The sequence below is a fragment of the Fulvia fulva genome, chromosome 1 (genome assembly GCF_020509005.1).
Source record: "Fulvia fulva chromosome 1, complete sequence".
Taxonomy (NCBI): Eukaryota; Fungi; Ascomycota; class Dothideomycetes; order Mycosphaerellales; family Mycosphaerellaceae; genus Fulvia; species Fulvia fulva.
The window spans coordinates 10,787,423-10,805,422 of NC_063012.1; the positions used below are offsets into that span (position 1 = coordinate 10,787,423).

The window sequence follows — 18,000 nt, forward strand, 5'->3', positions numbered from 1 at the left end:
CCTTTCCAGCTGCTGAGCTGAGGGCTGTCTCGCGATTCGTAATGGCTCACTGGCTCGACTCCGGGCCCGTATGCAAATCGTCCCTTGCTCAAGCGAGTAACGCGACAAACACTCAACACGTTCAAAAGAATGATAAGAAGAGACGAACAATGTGTACGGCAAACAGTTTCAGGGACAAGGCGATCGCGACTTTCATGTTACTGAGGTTGGGACCGCGAAGGGTACAAATGCGGCTAAAATGGTGAAACTTTGGTAATACACGTGTACGCGCCACGCTACGATGGAAGATTGCTGATGGCTTCAGATCGAAGTGATACGTCGATGGTGATCAATATCACAAGTACAAAAGATATCTGAGTACAAACGCCTAGACCTATGCCGCGAGAACGCTCAAATGCTTGCCTCTATCATATTGGGTATCGTTATATGCCATCGAGGGCTCAATCCAACTGCGCTTCATCCAGGCTCTCTCTCGCAGTCTCAAGCTTTGGTGAGCTCCTCAGCTGCGCTCTTCGATGCCGTAGACATCTCACGGCCGGCACGCTTTTACGTGCCACAGTTGGCCCTCGTGGACCCGATGTCCGCTCTGCGACTCGGGCCCAGCTCAGTGACGAGCTCGTTCGGCTTGTGGATCCTTGGGTCTGCCACAGCAGCCCAGGCGTGTCATCTTCGCGACCTAATACCTGCTCCTCGCTCACGCAGAAGTCCAGTCAATCTCCACAACACTCACATCATCCTCTTGCCTCTTGACATAGAACTGCCGCACAAGACCATCTCCGATCTTAACAGCATGCGCAAACTCCCAGCTAATCTTCTCCTTGCCCACCTCCAGCGCCGGCCTAGTATTGCCCATGCTGTGATGGAACTCGAGCTTCTCAGGTGGCCTCTTCACATTAACGTCTTCCGTCATCGTCAGCTCCACCAGGTTCAGATCCGGCAGGCCATACGGGTATCCGACGATGCTGTAGCCATTCGTGAAGATGGTGTTGTTGCCGAATTGGTAGCGCTGTAAGAGTGAGTCAGGTCCAGCTACATCTGTGACTACGTGAGCGGTCGCGATGGGGAAGAAGTGCCAGCTCTTCCAATGGTGGACGGTGAGGATCGGGCTGAAGCCTGCTTCGTACCAGCCCGAGAGATCGTTCCATAGGTCCATCTGGTTCAGTCCACGCAGCTCAGTCAGGTGGACGGTGGGAGATGTGACCTCCAAGATACAGTCTCGCCAAAGGATATCACCAAAGAACTTATCCAGTGGCGTACAATCTGTTGCATGCTCTGCAAGCGTCTTCATAAGCGGTGGTGATATGAAGAACCCTGCTCCTCCCCAAGCCTTGAATCCTTCCTGTGCGACACGAGTGTGGCCTTCTGTTAGAGAGCCGATATACCATGGCTTTACTGGATCGTAAGGACCCAGTGCTTCCATCATCCGTGGCAGCGATAGGAAGAAGGTGTCATCGTCGATGATTCCAAACCATTGTGTCGTAGGTCTACGCCGTTTGTGAAGTACCGTGGCCAGTCCAAAATTCTTCAGCCCTTCGCTATCATGCGAAAATGTGTTGTGATATGGCTCCAATATGAGTTCGATGTTCAAGGCCTGAGCTTCGGTCTTCACAACCTCGATCCTTTCCTTTCCATCTTCCAGATTCTTCTGATCGACCAATAACACCACCAGTGGCGACCCAGTATTCGAAAGCCATCGAGAAAAGGTTGGAAGACTTTCTCTGATGCGCTTTAACGTAGTCGCCACTCCAAGCATGAGAGCGCTGGTATCCGGACTTGCATGCGTAACCCAGAATTCCGGCACATCCACCAGCGTCGCGCTTTCGCAATGCGGAAACAGACTATTGTTCTCAGGATCAGGCACGAAGTCTTCATCCAGAGTGATATGCGTCGTCCTCGACGGCGCAAACAAAGCATCATTGATCTGAATAAGCGATTGTCGTGAAAGTCCAGCCTGCTCCCGCGCCACCAAGCAATGCCGCGAATACGTAAAGGTCGCGGGCACATCCAGAATCTTGAGAACTTCCACGTCCAGCGTGATATTCTTTGGCGTTTCCCCGGGAAGCACCGTCTTCTGCCATTGCGACACACGTGTTGCAGAAGGCCACGAGGGGACTAGCAGGAAGTAGGCGCATGTAGATACGAGCGCTGCAGCCACTAGCACTTGTATGATCCTCACCGGCGGCATCGTCGCAGAGTCGTGTCCAACAGGTGGTGCATTTGTGCTGTGTTGTTTTGTTTGATGGATGTTTCCTTTTGAGATCGGCCAAGAGGAAGATCGCGCAAGGTTACGTGTACGACAAGGGAAACAAATGTACCAGGCCCTCTCACGCCGTGGCGGCGGATCTTGATGAGATTAGGCAAGCCGCCAATGCCGGCAGGGACAAGGGGTCCCACGGGTCGGCGATGTGTGCACAGTGCAGGTGATGAGGCTCTGCTGCAAATTGAGATGGCGAAACACTGCCTCCACTCCACGTCACCTGGGAGTTGAACCTTGCGTCGTGATTCAGCCTCAGGTGGTCGATTTACGCGATTCGCTGACCGTTTCTTGTTGGAGTTGGTGATGAAACGAAAGGAGAGAGTACGCGTGTGCAACGAAAGGAGAGGCCGTGTTTCTCTGGCCCGGACCGCACGTCGATCTGGAAGGATCAGAGTTTCGGTGTGTCGCAAGCCTCCGCTACGCCATCCTATATCTACTGCATCTTCCCTCGACCACTGCATCCAAGGCCGACATTTGACGACTTTGATAGTGTGGGAGAGCGAGGTCCGTGCGAAGCACACGGTGGACTGGAAAGATGCAAGGCGTTGCCGTTGCAAGCCCAGAGGAAGTGGCACCACCGCCAAAGGGATGATGATAAAGAAGTGATGCTGCTCCATGCATGCCATTGTGAACAATATGGTCCAAGTAGCACAGCAGACCACTCGAGTTACGCCCACATATGCAGCCACCCGGTAAGCAAGCAAGGACCCGACTCTTGCCAAACACCATGAAATCCCATTAGGAGCAGACGCCTGCTTCATGGAATCTCCCAAGCGGTCATCGACAGCATGCTCGCGAGACGACACCATCACCCCACGACATGGTACGTACCTTCAGCAACCATGCATGGCGACTGCTATTGAGGCAGGCGGCCGGGATGCAGCATGGTTCGCATCGTGGCTGTCTTATGCATCAGCATTGCATTCTTGAGGTGAGATGTGTTATACACTACTGTCCGTGGCAACATTCGCAGGTCAAGACATTCGTATTGAGCGCAAGGATCATCCTTCTGGCACACGCAAATGTCAAGCCACCTCAGGGACAGATGGCGTGCTTGGTGATAATGCATCGTAAGGCTGATCTAGCACACTTCGGGCAGTAGCACGCGGACGTGGAGACCGCGGTGTGGCATACTTGTACTTGCATGGGACTTTCGGGTGCGATCATTATTGAGGCGCGTTGTACATGGCGCATCTCTCAAAATATGTCTGAATCGTTGTCGAGGCATTGAAGGGTATATGGATATCGATGTCGATATCGATTACTATTTGACTTCTCGGCTCGCTCGCCCTCGGCACGTCGCTTGTTTGATGATGCAAAGTCATTTCTAAGCACGCCATCGCAGAAAGGCGTCGAGCAATATATCATTGTTCCTCGCGCCTTGTACACCGCTCACCTCATCACCACCTTTGTAATCAACTCTCCCTTTCACGGGTACCTATATATCACCGTCCCATCGCCGCGACGAGAAACAGTCCCCCATTCCAACCAACGCTACCCCGCGATCCATCAGACCCACTACCCTGACGGAGCCATAGCATTGGAAAAGCAGTCTCACGGACTTTCACAGCACCCAATCGCCACACGAAAGCACAGTCGCCTACCATGACATTCTTTGAGAGCAATGGCCACGGCCCAATAGATACGCCGCCACGAGCACCTTCACCAGTCCACAAGTTCGGTACTTTGGCCGTACACGCTGGTTCTCACCATGATCCCTCGACGGGAGCCGTCATCGCGCCCATCTCCCTGAGCACAACCTTCGCACAAAGCTCAGTCGGCAAGCCGATCGGCGACCACGAATACACACGATCCTCCAACCCGAACCGATGGGCCTTCGAAGAGTCAATAGCAGCGTTAGAGAAGGCAAAATACGCCCTGGCATTCGCCTCCGGCTCAGCGACAACCGCCATAATCTTGCAGAGTCTGGCAGCCGGTAGCCACGTCGTGTCCATCTCGGACGTGTACGGTGGCACCCACAGGTACTTCACCAAGGTCGCCTCTGCACATGGCGTCCGCGTTACCTTTTCACCCAGCATCGAGCTGGATATTGAGGAGCTGATCACGAACGAGACGAAGCTGATCTGGATCGAGACGCCTTCCAACCCTACTCTCTCGCTGGTGGATATTAGGGTCATTGCAGACATTGCACACAGGAGTGGGATTATGGTGGTTGTGGATAACACCTTCATGTCGCCATACATTCAGAACCCGCTAGAGCACGGCGCGGATATTGTGGTTCACAGTGTGACCAAGTACATCAACGGTCACTCGGACGTCCTGATGGGTGTGGCTGCTTTCAACTCGGATGAGCTCTTCGAACGTCTAAAATTCTTGCAGAACGCCATTGGTGCGGTTCCAAGTCCATTCGACTGCTGGCTGGCACATCGAGGTGTAAAGACACTGCACTTGCGTGCACGTGAGGCTAGCAAGAACGCTCAGATCTTGGCTGAGGCGCTCGAGGCAAGCCCGCATGTGGTTGCTGTCAACTACCCGGGTTTGAACTCGCACAGGCAGCGTAAAGTGGCCATCAAGCAGCATCGGGATGGTATGGGCGGTGGTATGCTGTCCTTCCGCATCAAGGGAGGCAAAGAGTCGGCAGATCGATTCTGTGAGGCTACGCAGATCTTCACATTGGCTGAGAGTCTGGGTGGTATTGAGGTAAGCTTTCAAGTCTCCTAACAGCAGTGGACATTGTGCTAACGATTTCCTCACAGTCCCTCGTCGAAGTCCCAGCATCGATGACACATCTCGGCATCCCCAAAGAGCAGCGAGAGGCAGCAGGCGTCTTCGAGGATCTGGTCAGAGTATCTTGCGGTGTTGAGGACATTGAGGACCTCAAGGCGGATGTGTTCCAGGCGCTTGAGAAGGTGATTGTGGGACCCAAGATCTCGAACGGGCTTGCGAATGGCAAGCACTAGGTTTGAGGATTGTGGACCGCTCATGATATTGGAGGTGCGATAGATCATTGCCTCCACCGGCCTACGTCCGAGCAGGACGACGATACCCTTAGCTAGGTCGAAGAATTTGAGAAATTGTTGCATCAAACTGTGCGCCGCGGACTTGGTTAACAGGAAGTCACTACATCACGAGCCAAATCACGAGCCAAATTTCGCAAGAGTGAATGGACTTGACTACATGACTCACAGGAACGCTTTGGCCTGTCAGCTCCCCGACTTCGTTCGACCTTCTATTTGCTTACCTTACACGAATTCACTTCATAATTTCAGCTCGACATCCCCAACTCTGATCATGGATCAGGTACGAGACGAGACAAGACGAACTTGACTTTCATCGCCTTTTCTCGATTCAGGCTTCGTGTTTGCAGTAATCTAAGACTAGTTTACTCTCATCGGCCACTCTTTCCTCGGGTGCTCTGGTGTAGTTTCGATTCATCTAACAACATCTGGATCTTCTGCAGCTTGTGAACAGTCGTCCTCGTCAACAGAGCGCACAATGAACGCCGAATCCATCACCTCCTTCCCGCAAAAATAGCCCGATACCTCTGTAGCTCCTCCTCACCGGGCTGTCCATCATTACGGTGTACGAACACCTCTCTCAGGTGCCGTAAAAGTGCAGTGCGATGGCTACCAGGTCCATCCTCCGGCTTCACGTCCCGCTCAGCAAGGACGATTGCCATGAGCAGACTCTTTTTAAAGACCTCGAAGTTGTTTTTCATGTATGAGAGAAGGCGAGGACTCCTCGGGAGTACATTGATCAGCTGGCCACCGTGGGAGGCACGGCACAGTTTCGGCATTCCTTTGCCTTTGTGCTTTGTTCTGTCGACGATGCTCCTCTCCTGTGCTGCTAGCTGTTTGTAGTCCGTGCAGGCTTCCTGGGTGATGTGCATGAAACTGATGTCCGATGGTGGTGGTCTGGCTGCCGCCGGCTGCCGGGGCTGAGCCCACTTTGGCACATGTCGCTTCTTGTCCCTCTTCGATAGTTGTCTACGCCTTGACCGAACTCTGGTGCTGTGAATCTGGAGGTCCGCTTTGGTAACACTACTCCATGCATGTACCGGAGGCTGTGCAGAGTCGGGCGACATCTCGAGCTGGCGCAGAGAGTAGCGAGCCACGACGTGCACTGTGTAGTTAGAGACCAGCGGTGAGTTGCTGATGATTTCGCTCAAGTGCTCGAGATCGTCTGGCTCAGCTCTTCCTGCGATCCAGATCTCCTGACCCTGTATGTGAGCTAGGACGGGTGGAAGATCGATCCTCTCGAGAGCTTGGCCTTGCCACATGCGCTGCAAGAATTCGAGATCTAGAGCAATACCCGCATGCTCGGTATCGGTGAAGACCAATGAGCTAGCAGCCGAGGAGGTACGGACGCTTCTGGCGGGGACTAAGTGCCACTCGAGCAGCTGTTACTGTAGGCGCTGGTAGTCGGCCGTTGTCGGCATTGACATGTCCGACTCGGCCAGCACCGCATCCTTACCATTCGCCTGGAAAGCATCGGCGCTACGTTGGTCGTCCGATGATGGATTCGAGCGTCCATAGTGACTCGCCGTGGTCTGAGGCCAGCTGACGTGCGCGACTTGATGCGTGTTAGCTGGACTTGGAATCTCCAGATGTGTCCGAAGTGGCAGCTAGATGGCGGCGCGAAAAATAGTCGACAGCAGATGAGAGAACGTGACTAGAAGAACGTCCTAGGCTTGCGACGTGGAGATTGTCTGGTCAGTGCACACTGCGGAATGACGTCCACGCTCAAACTTGACGCGGATGGATCACATGTCGACTTTCGAAGTGAATGAACTTTACTAGCGTCACTAATCCGGCAACTTCACACGTTCGACCCTCATCCTGACACTTGATCTCTCTTTTGCCACACTGATATAACATCACACCACAACTTGCGACTGAACAGCACGTTGCAGTACAGTCCCACTCGTCATCATGGGCAGGACACCGCGCAATCGCAACTCCCACGCCTCGAAGAAAGAACGCAAGCGGAACCGCGAGGCGTTACTGCCGACTGGAACCAGTCAACAAGACTCTGAGAGTCAAGAGCAGGCGCACGAGCAGCATATGCCGATCGATGTTGTGCAGCAGCTCAGGACTGTCATCGACCAGGGAAACAACGAGGCGCAGCCCGTTGGCATGAGCAAGTCCCAGAACAGCCTCTCGCCGAGCGACATCAACTCCGACGCGATTCGAGATCTACACTTGGTAGTGCACGGCTTCCCGCTGCCTACCAGCGTCAGTGAAGAGCACAAGAAGCAAATCCATGAGGCGCGTAAGAAAGCAGGCGTCGCTCTGACAGGACGTCTAAATCGTCGTGGCAGATCCGCTGAAGAGCTGGCGGTGAGGAACAGGCGAACGCGCATCAAGCTACGAAAAGCAGCGACTAAGGCCAGGTGGGAGGAAGAAGAGGCTCTGCGGGCTCAGTACACGGAGGAACCCATGGAGTACCAAGGTATGCTAACTGCCTCGAGCTGAGGGCGTGATCTGTGATCCACTTGCACTCATAGCGGACTGACCTTAATGCAGACGCCGAGCTCGACTATGCCCTCGACAAGATCATCCACGAGATAACTTCGCCTGCGACCCTGGCCTCCCGCTCTTCCACGTTCTCAATTCGAACGGGACAGATTACAACATCGAGGATCACGACCGAGCCTCTTTCAACCAAATGACTACTGTCACCAAGCCGATCATCACAACAGCAGTTCGCGGCACCGCGGGTAGAGAATGGCTGACCTCGGTAGCACAAAGCCCTCGCCTCCTGGACTTTGTTGTCGCCAATTCCCCTCACATGCAGTCTGTGCTACTTCTGGCTATTGCTCAGGCCGAGAGCGATCTCGAGCTTCACTCGCAGCCAGCACACGCATTTGCGACCGCAGCTGAGCTGCTGGACGAAGATGTGCACCCGGCATGGCTCCAGGAGCCGAGTGAGACGGAGATGGCCGAACGCGATGTGCAAGAAGGTACCAGACTCGTGTTCCTCAACGATCTGAAGATGCTCTACCTCAAAGTCACGGGCTTCAAACCTCGGGAGGATGCTCTTCAGCCGTACCGTAAGGTGACCGCAATCAACAAGGAAGTGCTGCAGAAGTGGCACGACACAGTCGTCGCTCATGCACTTGCACGTGCAGCCGAACCCAAAGTCGACGAACTTCCGCCACCACCTCCTAAGATCGATATCCCATACCTCCCAATCTCCAGCTTCTTCGTCAACTTATCTCAAGACGCCTGCCCTTTCGATCAGCTCAGTCAGCAAGATCAGAGTATCGTCACCAGGCTCAAAGAAGGCAGGGGTAGAAGTACGCACGGCTCATGCTCATGCTTCGAGCTGGTGCAAGCTGTGAAGCTCAACCCGCGCTTGCTCCAGCACATCCGGGCCAATTTTAGTGACCTGGAGGAAGCCTCATTGGCTGTGTGGCGAGTGCTGCGTACATGGCTGAGACGAATACTTTCGGTAAGGCAATGGCTTTGGCTGTCATGGCCGATGTGAAGGAGATCTACAAGTTCTGTGCTGGGCGCGAGGTGACGGAAGAGGACTTGAAAGTTCAGGAGATTTGAGACATTGCAGAATGAGGAGGTCTTTGCTGATCTTCAGTGAAACAGTCGTGATGTGAGCGATTTCCTGAAGACTTGCTCTGACATGCTTATAGTCTGATGGCTGTACAGCGAAGAGCCTTGGGCTTTACATGTAACCTTGTGCTGTCGTTCGTGGAGTCCATCATCGCCGTGAATGTTGCCATGCGGCCCACTCTACGTCTATCTCTAAGCAGTCTTCGCACCGTCCGAATCATGCGCAACGACTTCAATCTCCACTCTCGTATCATCAAGCCCAAGCCTTGTCACGCCGAGACAAGTCCAGAGAGGTGAGTGATCTGGCATCCACGTCTCAAAGTTCCTCGTGAACGCCTCTATCGCCTCGTCGTTGAGCGGCACGTGGTATGAGTTGACTCTAAAGACTTGTGACCAGCCCTTGCCACCAGCATCCTTGAGGCAGATGTCCACGTTTTGGAAGGCTTGGTCGATCTGAGCGTTGATCTCTTTGAGCCCTTTGTGGATCTCGCCAGTCTCTGTGTCCCAGCCGCCTGCTTGGGGGTTAGTCGAAAGCTGAGATGGAAAGTAAAGGTGATACACCTTGACCAGAGCATTCAATGAGGTCGCCAACTCGGACTGCCTGATTGTAGCCAATGTTCTTGAGGTTTCGTTCGCCGGTGCCTTTGTATGCGTAGTATTGGAGATGAGACATGATAAATCGAGTGTTACCTGGGGCTTCCTGCCGGGACAAAGGTTGACAGTTTGGCAATTTTATGTTGATGAACTTCCTTCAGCCCTGGCAGGGATCCATGCAAGCGATAGAGCATGTGGTCCGGCTGAATCTCGGTGCTGACTAATTGGGAGTGAATGCGACGCATCATGCTTGAACTCTGTCTACGACTCTCGTCCTCAAACATCAATATCGACATCAACTATCATCAACCACCGACGAGAACGACGCATGATGGGCCTCACTCTGCATCGTGGGCCAAGACCATGCGCCGGAGCACGCCCGTTGCCCTAAAAGGCTCTTGCGACACTTCCGGAAACGCTCGCGAGCTTCTATTCGTTGACCACATCACTCACCGTGGCTCTTTCGTAACAATTTTTCTCGAAACAGGAGCAAGTGTCGATGTCTTTTCTGAAGGGACTTCTCCATGATCACTGTGGATGACTATCGAGCTAATCGACGCCTCGTCTCTAGTACAGCAAATAAGGAATCGACGGCATCCTTCGTCCTGGAGGCGACCCCAGGACCGCTGAAGGAACGAACTCTCCACCCCTCAGTCGACATGCTCCGCACTTCATGTCCTGTCACGAACAAGTCTGAGCATGATGGTAATCGCTTGTTCACGGTATTAGCGTCGATATCCAAGAGCCACGCATATCGCGATAGCAGTGCACACTGGAGCCAAAAACGCAGACATGGCACTTTTGCACCTAACGTGCGGTTGCGGTGGCGCTGATCTTCAGCACGCCAATCAATCAGGAGGCGTTGTTGTCGAAATCTAAACAATACAAGACGCGTTCACAAGCGGACATTGGGCTGGCGATGCTATATTGGGCAAAGCCTTCAATGACTCCGGCACACCCCTTACGCTTGCGTGGCCGATCTGGCAGGGCGATGACATCGGGCGGATAACGTATTGGCGAAAGGACGGAGGGCATAGACAATGGTGCACACCCGCTGTGAGCTATCATCATCTAAGTCCTGGGGTCGTTAAGGAATTGTGGGAGTTTGAGCAGGACTGGATACGGAAGACGAGCGGCGATTCGACGGCATTCCTGAGGCACAAAGATATGTTTGCGCAGTATCTGATCCCAAGGATTGGGAAGCAGAGGGCCAATTGGGACAATCATGCTGACGAGGATCGGGGCCCTGTGCAGACTTTGGAGGAATGTAAGAGTATCTGTGAGGGTGATGAAGGATGTTTGCAGTATCGCTTGACGCTGGATTTGAGGTGTTTGTCGAGCACGAGGCCGATGCTGGGAGAGTGGTCCAAGGGCGTGGAGTCTGGATAGGTCGTGGAAAGAGTCAAGAAGTGGGGAGACAAGATGGAACGATGTAGAGGCGAGAACTGGATCACCTGAACCCAGCACGGTCGATGGTAATGCCCTACAACGGAATTGGTAGTGCAGTAGCATGACCTCATTGCGACTGCAATACTCAAACCTGGAACTCACACGGCGACCGAGCCACCCAAGCATCTTCCCCATGAATGGGAACAAAGTGACACCCATTGTCTTCACCCGCATGGTCGGCGTAGCAGGATTAGATACTGCCATCCAATACGCCAGAGGCACCGTGGTATGCTAAAATTGCTCGTACATTACGTGCAGCTAGTGCCATTCCCTCTTGAAAGAAGAGATAGCCTCAGACTGGTTACGACATGAGAAGGACATAGCGGCATGAACTTCTGTCGAAGGTAAGGCTCGGAGTACAGCCAACTGGCAAGCCCGTGGTGCAGCTTTTTGGTGTTCATGCTGGATTGGCTACTGGTATCATGACTGGTTCCCACGCTGAAGTTGCGGCTAAAGTTCAATGTATTGTTCTCGGAATCGGTGGTCGTCGGGAGTGGCTCTGTGACTCCATCCGGTAACGGCGGGTGGGATGACTTCTCGATTCTCGGTCGAGACATCTTTTGTCGGAGTTCTTGCGGAGATGCGGTCAAGTCGTCGGAGGTGATGCAACGTGGATGTGGTCGAGGTTGAGAACTCGGTGCAGAATGCATTTCCTCCATACGTGAGAGGCTCATAGGCAACAAGTTGCAGACAATGGAACTAGTCGGGAGTATTCACAAGGAATGTTGGTCAGCAAATGTCATCGGTGATATCTTCGAGAAGTTGACGAAGTGTCCAGAGCATTCACTCACACACCGGCGCTAATTCTCACGCTAGGAGCTTCGCTACGATCCCACGCGGATAGACACGCGTCGCGAACTTTCCTTTGCACATACATAAAACACAACATCACTGCTACTTCGCGACTTGAGATCGAGAACGCAGCACTGGCGACATTAATCATGGCCAACACCACCGAAGCACAGCCCGCCAGATTGGTCGGATGGGCCATTAAACGAGTCTGGAAAGCCGCGCACGAGTCCGCCATCAACGAGCCCACTATTGCCCCCGACGATCCAAAGCGAGGAAAAGCAGCACCCCTACAGCAAACCCCCAAATTCATCGAGCCTCTCTACCAAGCCGTCACCACTGACCCCAAGGGGCGCGCATGGCTCTGCAACACCGATGAGAAGTACGCAATGTATTTCAAAGTCCGAGAGTCATGGACGAAGAAGAAAATTCTGCTGGGGAAGCCCGTACCAGCAGATCCACTGGATCCGAAGATCATCTTCGAAGTCGCTTTGCATCCCAACCACCGGCTCGGCAACATAGACGAGTCTGACGCTGTGCTTTTATTGCGCAAGATTCTAATGGATCTGGTCGACTACGCGAAGCGCTTCGAGTCTTGGGTTAAGGATTGACGCCGACAAGGGAACCGCCACGTGGCGCCAGATGCTGCAAGATCCGCTCTTCTCCCCTGAGCAAAGACGACAGATGGATATCTGGGGTGAGAACCGACTCCGTACGCTGCGTGCCGAGCATGAAGCTGCGGAGCCGAATGGATTCGATGAGGAAACATTCTTGAAGGGGCTTTACAAGGAAATCTACATCAAGTGGGCATGGTTGCGCGGTGCGGTCCTGCCCTCAACAGGAGCCGTGGTAAGCACAGAGGAGCCCGAGGCCGCTATTTGTACCGACTTATTGTGAGTATGGGCCCGACTATCCTGATGGCAGCTCCGAAATGACGTAACGGCATCATAGCTCGCCAGAAGAGAAGTGCTAAATCGTTTACTGTGCAGGTTCCGCTACACAGGATCAGCTCGAGGGAACAGAGATCGAGGCCCTCAGTTGTCCAGGCAAGGCCTGCACAGAGCGGTGACAGAAAGCGTAAGGTCGAGACTACCAAGGACGAGATCCCGGATGGCACGCCGGCAAAGAAGAATAAGTCGTGGACTATTGGCGGTGGCTCTTCTTAGTCTACGGGAAAGGGTAAGGTTCAATGGTCTTGGGTACTGAAAGGCAAGCAGTACTTCAACTTCTGCACGAATATACGTATGGTCATTATGGTGCAAGGGCGCTTGTGCAGTGACAGGAGGACGGTGTCAATCTGCATCGTGTTCGGGTTCTGCTGTTACTCGTCAAAGCGCTATTGTCTTCACTCTGCTTGCAGGCTTTTGCAATGAGTCGCAGCAAGTAGTGTATTGGGTAATAGAGCTGGGGAATTTGATTCACAGCTGGCGGAATCACGGTTTCCCGATATGCCACACGTACTGAGGCGATTTGAGCACGGCGATTGAAGGGCTATGCCGCTGCTTGTTTCGAGTTGATCGCGAGCGAACGTCTCAGCTTTCCGCAGGATAGTTGATATTTGCGGATCTGATTCGTCAGCACGTTTCTTTGCCAGCTCGTATGACGACCCTCAGGACTTACATCGTCTCTCCTTCGGCTCCCAGACGGAACTCTCCCGGAAGGCGCATATCTACTTCTGTCCAAGGCAGAGCCTTCTGACCACTCGATGCGCACCGGTGGCGGGCTTGGCGGCTGGTCCCAGCAATGAGTGTTTGTCGTGATATTTTGGCGCCACTGCTGCACCTTAACCGTGCTGTCTTCTGCTTTTAGCCTGCGCCTTTCTCTTCCATCGACACCTTCGCTGCCAGTCGCGCCATCATCTGGATGGCTGGGGAACACGCCGATATCCTCCCTCGAGGACGTTGTTGGTGCGCAGCCCGCTGCCATAGCCGCATCCCGCGCCTGCTGAAATTTGTTCTCCACCTCTACAGACAATTTAGCTCGTCTTCAGCCTGAACAACCTAGATTTGCACTTACCGGTGAAATACGCCGACGCAAGAAAAGCGGTCTCGAAAAATTCGTTATGCCATTCCAAAATGTCAGTCTGGCCAGGCGTTCTGCCTAGACCGTTTGCAAAGTCGTCAAAGTACTCTTTGTAGAGTCCGATGCGGGTATCGGCCACGTAATATGTATGGAAACGACCTTCGGCCTCTACGAATTCTTGCTTGGCTTCCTGCCACCTCGTTTCCAACACTGCGCGATCAGCACCAGTATCATCATCTTTCGGCGAATCAATCACCGGGATGGAACGGTCCGGTCGAACACCATTGGCCTCCACCTGGACATTGTTCAGCTCATTAATCGCCCGCGGAGCATGCTGCCTGCAAAGTCGTTCAAGCTCATACTCGACATTTCGCCGACAGTGCTCAATCACACGCCGCTGTCTCGCAGCCGACCCGTTCATGTCCCTGAGTTTGGCCAGGTTTGCTGATGTATTTATCCAGCCCCTGAAGTTGTATCTGGGCTCTTCTGCGAGCACCAGTCGAGCTGTGGCAATGTCCATCTTGCTCGTAGGCCCCAGACGCTCTTCTCGTAGGTATGCGCTGTGTGCGTGGCCGTAGCGCCGAAGCTGGTCGATGAGCTATACTGGCAGTTCAAAGTCTGTCATCTCAGTCTGAGTTTCCACGCGGTCGAAGAGGGCGTCTGCAGCCGCTGTCAACTCATTCCATTTATTGTGTGCCTCCTGAATAGCTTCAGTTTCACGTTCCAGGATAGACCGAAGCAGACGATCATTACTGCTACGATCGTGCTCAGGTTCAGCCAGTATGGTAGCGACCTGTAAGCCAAGGGCTTCTCTGTTGCTTCGAGATTCCGTGAATCTTTCGAAGATGTCTATCATCCGCTCGAGACGTTGGACGTAGATCAAAGCAGTCCATCTTCCCCGTGGTGGATTGCGACGAGGTCCAAGCGGCTTTTGTAACCTATCAGCAGGAATCGATTTGTGCCTCTGGATGGCGCCAGATGCGCTTATACGAGTTGGCGACCGGCGAGGATTTGTTGCTCCCTGAACAGCAACGCGAACATCTTTCGTACTTGGTAACAGAGGGCGTGATCGTTGGCAGAGGGCTTGTCGCCAAGCTCGATAGTTCTTCCAGGTGGGTAGGAAGGCAGCCCATAGAGGCATTTTGGACTACCTCATTCAGAGCTGCAGTATTCTCCAGTACACGACCTCGTTCGCCGCGATTGTCGCTCAAGGCATGCCTCCTACTGTAGCATGGAATGTGGTGACGGAGGTGCAAGGTTGGCCCGGGTCCTTTGACAATGGCAAACAGCTTTCATTGTTCGTCCGGAAGAGGGAAAAGCGTAGAACATGTCTGAGCCAAGAGAGAGACAAAGACCTGTTGCAGCACAGTTATCTTGCAGCACGGTCCATAATCATGGGCTCAATCTAGCAGTGCTTTGATGCTTGGAAGGAATTGTAGCTGCCAACGCAATCCAATGTGCCGAAGCAGCATACAAGGTGGAGTCATCCCAAGTCTCGAAACTCCATCGGAAGCCTTCCTCGTCAACTTCACTGATTACCAGCCTGATCCTGAGATCAGCGTTTCCAGCAGCGTCGATCATGTTTATCGCTGCAATGATTGTTGGCGGCTTCTCAAACCTCTTCTTGAAATTGACCACGGCAGTCGTCGTCGATCTTGGATTCGTCCTCTTCCTGACATCGTTCGTGCTGATACGACCGCTTTCCACGTTCCTTTTCCCTTTTGCAAAGGCAACATAGCATAATGCAGCTCCATGCATCCGGCCGCTATCCCAGGTGTTGAGGTGAGCCAGGAAGCTGTCTTTGTTGATTTCGTCTGCAAACGCTCGGATTTTGTAATCGTAGTCACGTCCGCTGCTCAGGTCCAGTCTATTTAGCCAACAGACCACTTCTGGGGGCTCGGCGAATGGCTTGGGAAAGAAGAAAGCTTTCGCGTGCTTCTGCTGTAGGCTGTCCTGTGACTTGTGGGGCGAATACCTGGCAAAAGGGTCGGCTGGTTGCCACGGAGTTGCAGTAGCTGTATCGAGTTGCCCAAAGACACAGTCCTTGGCATCAGCCTTGTGCTCGATCCATACGACGCTTGCTTCGAACAGCTGGCTAGATCCCCAAGTCTCTATGGCAATCTGGAAGGTTTCCGTGGAGAACTCGTTTGCTACGATGTTAGCTCTGATCGATCGCTCACTGCTGATGTCCAGACTACTAAACCCAGCGGCTAGATTAGGTGGCTCTTTGTAACGACCTTTTGGTAATGAGATGAGTCTGCTGGTTGATAGCGTTGGCTCATGCTTCGATCTGACCTCGCTTGTTGAGAAGGCTCCGTTGTCAGGGCCAGGTTCGGACAGATGTGCTGATCGAGGTGCAGTGAACATCTTTGGGGCCGGCATTGTGGCTGCTGGGCACGATGGTATGACCCAGGGCGGAAAATCGTCTTCAGCAGTCCGGATGGTAGTTTTATTGGTAGTAGACGAACTGCCTTCACGCCGTGAGAGTGTCACGTCCCCAAGCAGTGCTTGGCAGTCATCAAGAGTGTGAATGGAGAAAGGAACAGTAGTGGCAAACATAAGAAACACATATCCTCACCCGTTCTCGCGTGAAGTCGCGTACCTTCCCGCCCAGAGAGTCACGATTGAATGCTTGTGGCACCTTCGTGTTTGAAGCTAGGAGAGATTTCTCGGCTGGCACCCGGTTTGAAGTTCCACATCCGCAGTGGCGCAAGACTCACGTCACTGTGGAACTCTGTTCACGAGCCACAGAACAGGATCGTGACCCTCTTCGCACGTTGTACCATTGTCATGCGAAAGCGACATGGATCTTGTTTGAAAACTGGGAAGGCGCGAACGTGAAGTCGCCATTGGCTGACAAGCTAGACTATCGCATCATAACATGCGATCGAATCGCGACTGCTGTGCTGGAAGCAAGGGCAGGTACCTCCTACAATGTGGTAAGTCACGTAGGTGTACTCTCTCTACTTCTTGTTTGTCACATTGAACTTGCAACAATCCCGTTGCATACACAAACATCCAAGACTCACACAGCACCCATCTCAACAACCCAACAACCCACCATGAACACCACCATGGCAGGACGCGGCGCCTTCTACACCGACGACCTGGGCACCAGCTTACGCATGGCCCAAGCAATCGGCCTCACCTCCACTGCTTTCCTCGCCGGTAGACAGCATCCAATACCCCCCCTCCCCATCTTACAACTAACTCACCCTCCACAGGCAAAACCTTCGCAGCCAGCTTCAGCACCACCCGCGCCCTCCTCGAAGCCCCCGCACCCCTCCTCGCCAAACAATGGAAGACCCAATACGAAGCCGACAAGATCGTATCTCCAGCCATCAGTCTCTTCTCGGCCGTCGTCTTCGGCTACATCTCCTACCGTGATAACGCTTGGTACGCCTTCCCTACTCCCTCTCCCTCTCCCGTCCCAATCCCTACCAGCCCACTACTTCTCTCTCGAACCATAACTAACCACCCCTCCCACCCAACAGGACCAAAACCTCCATCCTCTACGCCACATCCAGCACCCTCCTCCTCTCCCTCGTGCCCTACACCTTCCTCCTCAGCGAGCCCATCAACCAGAAACTCCTCCAGAAAGAAAGCACTCTCGCCAGCGTATCCCCCACAGACTCCAAAGCGGAGGCCGGCATTGCCAAGGAAGACAGCGTACACGGCCTCGTGGACAAGTGGGCAACTGTGAACTTCGGCCGGTTCGCGATTGCGGCTGTTGCTGCGATTGTTTCGACTTGGGCTGCGATCGATAGGGCTGAGGTTGTGCCTGCTGCGATTAGGTTTGCGAGTGGAGCTGATAGGATGCGGTGAGCGTGGAATTTTGGAAGGGGGAGGGAGGTCGGTGTTATGGGACGAGTTATGGTGTTATGATACATCACAGGTCATGAGTAGCACAGGGGAGGGTCAGTGCTGAGGGCGACCCAGCTCAACATGTTCACCAGGAGGCTGAACTTCAGATACGAGACATGACTTCTACTTCATAAGCGCGAATGCATGCCCTGCAAAGGCGGGTATCTACAAGCGAGTCTTCCGAAGCGTCCTTCCACGACCACGAGGTATTATGTCTTCATCATCATGCTCTGACTCTGACTCTTCTTCTTCCTCGCTCACGCTCTCCTCCTCGGACGGCATCTCAAAATCCTCATCACCAGGCTCGGCAGCTCGAGGACCCTCAGGTTCATTATCCTTAATGTTATGAAGCATGAAGTCCTTCGGGTACCCGTCCAGCTCCATTTCGTCCGAATCACGATCTGACGCCCCGCGACTTGCGGGAACCATGTCGTTGCTGGGGGTGTTATCATCGTCATCATCGTCATCGTCGTCGTCGTCGGGCAGTACAGCTTT

The 18,000-nt window shown here is 53.5% G+C and overlaps 11 protein-coding genes across 11 annotated transcripts; 5 read left to right on the forward strand and 6 right to left on the reverse strand.

Moving 5' to 3' along the window:
• Positions 1-694: 694 nt before the first annotated feature.
• On the reverse strand, positions 695-2,185 carry CLAFUR5_02180 (uncharacterized protein; the record flags this gene model as incomplete). The annotated part of the gene is made up of 1 exon (XM_047901328.1): positions 695-2,185. The coding sequence occupies one exon, from the start codon at positions 2,183-2,185 to the stop codon at positions 695-697; it is 1,491 nt and encodes a 496-aa protein (XP_047756033.1).
• A 1,677-nt stretch (positions 2,186-3,862) lies between these two features.
• Positions 3,863-5,178, forward strand: CLAFUR5_02181 (Cystathionine gamma-lyase; the record flags this gene model as incomplete). Its single annotated transcript, XM_047901329.1, has 2 exons — positions 3,863-4,918; positions 4,975-5,178. 2 exons carry the CDS (start codon positions 3,863-3,865, stop codon positions 5,176-5,178), a joined length of 1,260 nt encoding a protein of 419 aa, XP_047756032.1.
• A 551-nt stretch (positions 5,179-5,729) lies between these two features.
• Positions 5,730-6,751, reverse strand: CLAFUR5_02182 (uncharacterized protein; the record flags this gene model as incomplete). Its single annotated transcript, XM_047901330.1, has 2 exons — positions 5,730-6,617; positions 6,692-6,751. The coding sequence occupies 2 exons, from the start codon at positions 6,749-6,751 to the stop codon at positions 5,730-5,732; spliced, it is 948 nt and encodes a 315-aa protein (XP_047756035.1).
• Positions 6,752-7,149: 398 nt separating this feature from the next.
• CLAFUR5_20139 (uncharacterized protein) lies at positions 7,150-8,775 on the forward strand (the record flags this gene model as incomplete). Its single annotated transcript, XM_059462976.1, has 3 exons — positions 7,150-7,661; positions 7,744-8,516; positions 8,615-8,775. 3 exons carry the CDS (start codon positions 7,150-7,152, stop codon positions 8,773-8,775), a joined length of 1,446 nt encoding a protein of 481 aa, XP_059318881.1.
• A 204-nt stretch (positions 8,776-8,979) lies between these two features.
• On the reverse strand, positions 8,980-9,460 carry CLAFUR5_02183 (uncharacterized protein; the record flags this gene model as incomplete). The annotated part of the gene is made up of 2 exons (XM_047901331.1): positions 8,980-9,299; positions 9,349-9,460. 2 exons carry the CDS (start codon positions 9,458-9,460, stop codon positions 8,980-8,982), a joined length of 432 nt encoding a protein of 143 aa, XP_047756034.1.
• A 2,311-nt stretch (positions 9,461-11,771) lies between these two features.
• CLAFUR5_02184 (uncharacterized protein) lies at positions 11,772-12,230 on the forward strand (the record flags this gene model as incomplete). Its single annotated transcript, XM_047901332.1, has 1 exon — positions 11,772-12,230. The coding sequence occupies one exon, from the start codon at positions 11,772-11,774 to the stop codon at positions 12,228-12,230; it is 459 nt and encodes a 152-aa protein (XP_047756037.1).
• Positions 12,231-12,261: 31 nt separating this feature from the next.
• CLAFUR5_02185 (uncharacterized protein) lies at positions 12,262-12,592 on the forward strand (the record flags this gene model as incomplete). The annotated part of the gene is made up of 2 exons (XM_047901333.1): positions 12,262-12,512; positions 12,571-12,592. 2 exons carry the CDS (start codon positions 12,262-12,264, stop codon positions 12,590-12,592), a joined length of 273 nt encoding a protein of 90 aa, XP_047756036.1.
• Positions 12,593-13,110: 518 nt separating this feature from the next.
• On the reverse strand, positions 13,111-14,161 carry CLAFUR5_02186 (uncharacterized protein; the record flags this gene model as incomplete). Its single annotated transcript, XM_047901334.1, has 3 exons — positions 13,111-13,185; positions 13,240-13,583; positions 13,636-14,161. 3 exons carry the CDS (start codon positions 14,159-14,161, stop codon positions 13,111-13,113), a joined length of 945 nt encoding a protein of 314 aa, XP_047756039.1.
• Positions 14,162-15,033: 872 nt separating this feature from the next.
• Positions 15,034-16,023, reverse strand: CLAFUR5_20140 (uncharacterized protein; the record flags this gene model as incomplete). Its single annotated transcript, XM_059462977.1, has 1 exon — positions 15,034-16,023. The coding sequence occupies one exon, from the start codon at positions 16,021-16,023 to the stop codon at positions 15,034-15,036; it is 990 nt and encodes a 329-aa protein (XP_059318882.1).
• A 680-nt stretch (positions 16,024-16,703) lies between these two features.
• CLAFUR5_02187 (uncharacterized protein) lies at positions 16,704-17,466 on the forward strand (the record flags this gene model as incomplete). The annotated part of the gene is made up of 3 exons (XM_047901335.1): positions 16,704-16,809; positions 16,866-17,037; positions 17,136-17,466. 3 exons carry the CDS (start codon positions 16,704-16,706, stop codon positions 17,464-17,466), a joined length of 609 nt encoding a protein of 202 aa, XP_047756038.1.
• A 204-nt stretch (positions 17,467-17,670) lies between these two features.
• CLAFUR5_02188 (uncharacterized protein) lies at positions 17,671-17,889 on the reverse strand (the record flags this gene model as incomplete). Its single annotated transcript, XM_047901336.1, has 1 exon — positions 17,671-17,889. One exon carries the CDS (start codon positions 17,887-17,889, stop codon positions 17,671-17,673), a length of 219 nt encoding a protein of 72 aa, XP_047756041.1.
• Between the last annotated feature and the right edge of the window lie 111 nt (positions 17,890-18,000).